The 5,456-nt window shown below is 34.3% G+C and overlaps 1 protein-coding gene across 2 annotated transcripts in view; it reads left to right on the forward strand.

The window, feature by feature from the left end:
- Window positions 1-5,456, forward strand: part of PBX3 (PBX homeobox 3) — a 195,369-nt gene that overhangs the window by 142,843 nt on the left and 47,070 nt on the right. For both annotated transcript variants that reach the window (XM_006917971.1, XM_006917972.3), the window contains exon 3: window positions 2,330-2,571. In XM_006917971.1, the coding sequence (XP_006918033.1) occupies window positions 2,330-2,571 (242 nt within the window). The remainder of the gene's footprint in view (window positions 1-2,329; window positions 2,572-5,456) is intronic.

Consider the following 5,456-nt stretch of genomic DNA (forward strand, 5'->3'; position numbering starts at 1 on the left):
ACTTACCACAAGGGGAAAATGTTATGCTAGCTGAAAATACATATAATTATTTTTGTTTATATTCACTATTATTTAATTTAAGGGTTGCTTCTTATTGATATGGTGGTGTTGGTTTCTATACATATTAGATATGTATAAAAGTGCCATAGATGGCTAATTAGTCTGTATCTTTTGCATTTCTTCCTGATGAATTTCCTTGTCTCCCTTATAGTCTGCTTTCTTGTGTATTAGTCATTGAGCGTCTTCTCTTGTTTGTCACACATGTGCAGGGAAGTGTGATAATTCTGACTATGGATGTTGATCTGCTATTAAAGAACCTCACCAAATGTCCACAGAGAAAAGGTCAATATATATAAGTGTAAGGAGAAAACTAGAAACCTAGAGGAAACTTGAAGGTAGATAAAAAACACATTTCCAGGATAAGCACCAGAATCTGTGTAAATATAAAAAAGAAACAACAAACACACAAAAATGTAAGCAAAAATTTAGTTTAAAAAAGAGAAACTTAAGGAACTCTCAGACGAATAATATAAAATGAAACAATGCCCAAAGTGCCAGATAAGAGGTTGCTCAGTAAGTCCTCACTGCATGTCAAATGCACAAAAAACTTGGTCTGTGGAACTGTGAACATGTCTAGGCCATGAGATTTTAACATCTAAAATGAATTAGATTTTAACATCAATAAAATGAATTAGAAGGAAAGAAAATCAAAGATGTTAAAAATATCAATATGTAACCAATATTTGGCAGTTTCTTTTAGATCTAGAAGTAGCAAATACATGTTTGACTATCTTTAATTATCAACGAATGTGCTGATACTGATCTTATCTTATTTGAGAGAGTTATCTAACTTTTTGGTTCCCTAAATAAATTACTGTGTTAGTATATTATAGTTTTCAAACCTTATTTATTTACCTTTGAACAGGCAACAGATATAATTTTAAATTATTGCGAGTTAGTTTTATTACCCAGTTGAAATTATTCTGAAGTATATTTTTAAATGAAGGTGACAACTTTAAAGTGTTTTGAGGGAGGAAATTAAAGTTGTGCATTTAAATTAAGAGAACCAAGAGCTCTCTCCTATAGTGGATATAATTCAGGACATCTAGGAATGAAATTGTTCTGTAAAAGAATTGATGGTAGTTTTAGGTTAGCATATAAAATTGCAGAGCTGGTGCTCAGTTGAGTACTTGGCAGCTTATAGATGTTACTGTCATGTAAGTTACACCAGACATGGAGTGTGCACCACTGTGGATAAACAACAACAGGCACAGACGCAAAAGGCAGAATCCAAATGCAGACATACAAGATGCCAACTTCCTTCCTCTTTCCCCAAGATGCTTTGTAACTGGTGTGAGGAACCTGCTTTTAAATAGATTTACAGAGGTTAATTGGGCTGGGATATTTTAGATTGTTACACATTAATGAAAATGCTGATTTTGAGCTGTCATGGCTCCAGTGCTTTTTATACTATGATAATTATTTTAAAACTTTGTCTTCTGTGTTGTTGAAAACATCTTGGCAGAAAGCCTATGTGACCTGATTAAACCTATGAATTGTCAGCTGTGATCTATAGTACTCAGATGAGGTTGCTGACTGGGCATCACTTAGGAAGTTCTTTATTTAAAAGCAAAATTAGATTGAGACTGCTGTACCCAGCACCGTATTGCCATGTTGATGGTACATTTTTAATACTGTATTTAGTGTCCTGGTTTTATAGTTTGCTGACAATAGCTTAACAAAGGCATTTAATAATATACATTTTTAAAGCATAGCTAAGTACCTCATAATGTATGTATTTCTCTTCTCCCCCCTGAAATTACATGATGGAAAAGCGCATCTAATCCTGCTAATTTAAAAAATTTTGAATGTAGCTTGTGAATTAATTATTCTATTGGGATTTTAAATTCTGTTCTAACTGTACAGAGAAACAGAATAACCACCTTTCTTTCGATGGGTTTGTTTTATATCCTTGGATTTTTTTTGTTTTTTCTGTCTCAAAATACTGGATTTTTTACCCCCTTTCCATTTTACACTTAAATCACCTAAATTTGGAAAGACTGGGTCAGTCCTTTTCCCAAGGATCTAATCTGGGATAAATTGAGAAGGAGTGATATTGGAAATTCTAAGATGCATGTAAATATTATCTTGAAAAGAATTTTCATACTTATGTTTATTGATAAAATGTGAACAATGAAATTCTCAGCATGAATTGTAGTACACTGATGTTGTTTGATCATTTTCTCAAATAAACAAAATACTCACACTGTTTGTCCTGTTTCTCGCTTCTTCTCTCTTTCTGTCTCTCTCTCTCTCTCTTTCCTTGAAGGTCTCAGCATCAGAGGAGCCCAGGAGGAGGACCCTCCCGATCCCCAGCTAATGAGACTGGACAATATGCTTTTGGCAGAAGGGGTTTCAGGTCCTGAGAAAGGTGGGGGATCGGCGGCAGCAGCTGCAGCCGCGGCAGCCTCTGGAGGTTCTTCAGATAACTCTATTGAACACTCAGATTACAGAGCCAAATTGACCCAGATCAGACAAATCTATCACACAGAACTGGAGAAATATGAACAGGTCAGCAGCCGCCACTCTCATAGTCCTGCACAAACCCTCTATTGCTCTTCTATTAGACTGCGCTAACCAATTCTAAGGGCTGTGAGGGCTAGGTGTTAACACAAAGAGCAAAATAAATAAGGTCAATGCAAAAATACAAGTGAATTGTTTCATGAAATGAAGTCCCTTTGAGCTTTCGGAGGTGAAGCTCAACCCGTTTTATCTCATCCACTTGTTTTAGTTGTATTCGTTCCTCACATTCACATGCCCTTACTACCACATCTGCAGCCACCCTTCCCCTCTAACCTCACTGCTTGGTGCTCTTCAAAACTTTGTATCATTAACATTTATGCACTGACCTTGTTCATAAGCTATAAAAACTTTTAAAGGGAAGAACTGCATAGTGAGATCTTCCTCCTATGCTGTGAGCTCCAGAATCCTCCTAGGAATTCTTAAGGATTGTGCCAGAATATAGGGGAGGGAGCCAACTTCACAAAGGAAGCGAGTTCTGGCCTGTCTCTGAGGAAGAGCCCTCCTCCCAGGATAATTATAGGTAACCTGGGGCAGGGAATATTGGTAATTGGGTGCTAAATTCCTGAGTAGAGAGTATGGATTTAAAATGCTATTCTCAGCCATTATATTAACCATATTTCATTGAATCTAAGATATCTTTGATTTTAAGCTGTATCATTGTTTTATGTACCACCAAGAAAAAATTAACACTGCCCAACTAAACTGTATATAACATGTCTTGATTGTAAAATGCTTCCAAACTTTAAACTTCAGAGATATTAAAATGCGGAGAAAAATAAGTAAGTCTTAGATTCAGTGAAACAAGGTAAAAAATGTACAGTTCATTTAAAATATATTTTAGTTGTTAGTTTAAGCCTAAAAACCTGCATAGTTTGAGGAATTCTCACTGGAAGGTAATTTGAAAAAACATTATGGAAATGTTTAAATATACTCCCAAATAAAGAGAACATTATTAATCTGAATCCTATGAAATTGCCAAATTTTTAAGTCAAAGACAGTTGTGAGTTGGCAGTTTTATAGAGTTTATCCTAAAATAAGGAACTCCCTAGATACCCATCACCCAGATAAATAATTATCAACATTTTGTCAATCTTATTTTGTGTACCCCCCTTTTTTTTTCTTGGTGGAGTATTTCAAAGCAGTCTTAGCCATCATACCATTTCATCCATAAATATTTCACTGTATAGTCAAGTACTTCGTAAAGTCTAAACGCCTTAGTGTGATTTGGGAGTCCTGGTCAGTTTAAATACTGATTTTTCTTCTAAGTTCCCTTTGTAGTTTCAGTTGTATATGTTATTTTTTTCATTGCCTTCTCTAATATGCTGGCTATGGTGGTATTAAGCAAATGCTGGATTCTGTCCCAGAGGTGAGTGTTTTTTAAGGGAGGGTAGAAAGATTTATGTAGCTTTATGTTAAAATACAATATAAATTAATCTTATATGATACTGCCTTTTTTTTTCTGAATAAGATTTACTGGGATCTCAAAGTGCATCTCTAGTCTCATAGGAATAATTTTTGGTGGAAGATGTACAAATAAGAATTTTTAGAAAAATTATCTTGTGTATGTACATGAAAAAAATGGAGCTTTCTGATTTGACATATGAATAATTGAGAGTAAACAAAATAAGTCATGGTTGAAAAGGTTGCCCTGAGCATAAACAGTGGAAAATGGCTCTAATTTGTAGTATAATCCTAATTGCATAACTTTATGTTAAATACATTTATACATACTTATTAAATAAATACCACCAGTCACCTTGCATAGAAAGATATATAGGATTCGGCCAAATGGCTCTACTTTTTTGGCTGAGGAATTAAGATGGTTCCCTACTAACTCCTGCTATATCTCTTCATCTTGGCCTCGTTATTTCCTCCCTATAGCCCTGCTGGAAGTTGGGTAAAGCTGACATCAGTCAATGTCACATGAGTTTGGGGTTTTTATTGTTGTTGTTTTGTTTTTGTGTGTGTGTGTGTGTGCTTTAAAAATACACACATACACACAAGTTCTTCATAAATTAATAGTATGTGTTTTTATATTTTTAGATTAAATATCAAGTTGGGAAATGTGTTTTAAAATGTAATCATGAACCTTATTTTTAGATGCATTCAGTAGCCTAATAAAAACTACTTGAATGTATATTTCCTTCCTCATGTTTAACATTTTCACAAGTAAAAATATAACAATGAAATCAATGCAGCATTGTAGACAAATAAATAGATGGAGCATGATGACTAGATGGCTGATTCTACAGAATTTTAGTTTACAGATTTTTATCTGTAGGTTCTGAATTATTTTAGAAATAATATAATGGCATTTAATTCCCTTCAGTCATCTTTGGGGCTGGTTTTTATAGCTCTTCTGTGAGTTTTCATATAAGATAGTCGACTTTTCTTTTCATATATTTGGGATACCAGGCCTTTATCTGGGATAGACCTTTTAGGGATATGTTTGGAGTTACTAGAAGGGCTAATAAGCAGGACTAAGTGAGATATAGGGGTGGCATTTCTAAGATGGTATTATAATTTCCATTTTACAGATGAGAAAATGAGACCCAGGTTAAGTTATTTATCCAAGTCACACTTCTTATTAGTGTCAGAATCAGGCACTGAAATCAGTTTTTGACAATACGCCTTCCTTTTCCACTGAATTATGATACTATTTATGTTGAATTGGAAAATAATTTGGGTGCATTCTGATTTTCTCTGATTTGCCCCTGTTGGATTATGTTTGGAATGGGATCAGAATAGAGATGGAAAAAACAATTATATTTTTCCTCCTCCTAAAAGTGAACATGGGTACTCTGAGTGACAGAAATCTTATTCATAAATAGGAAGAACATATACGTTAAGGCAAAATCTTCATCAGAAAATTG

The sequence above is a fragment of the Pteropus alecto genome, unplaced genomic scaffold (genome assembly GCF_000325575.1).
Source record: "Pteropus alecto unplaced genomic scaffold, ASM32557v1 scaffold67, whole genome shotgun sequence".
NCBI lineage: Eukaryota > Metazoa > Chordata > Mammalia > Chiroptera > Pteropodidae > Pteropus > Pteropus alecto.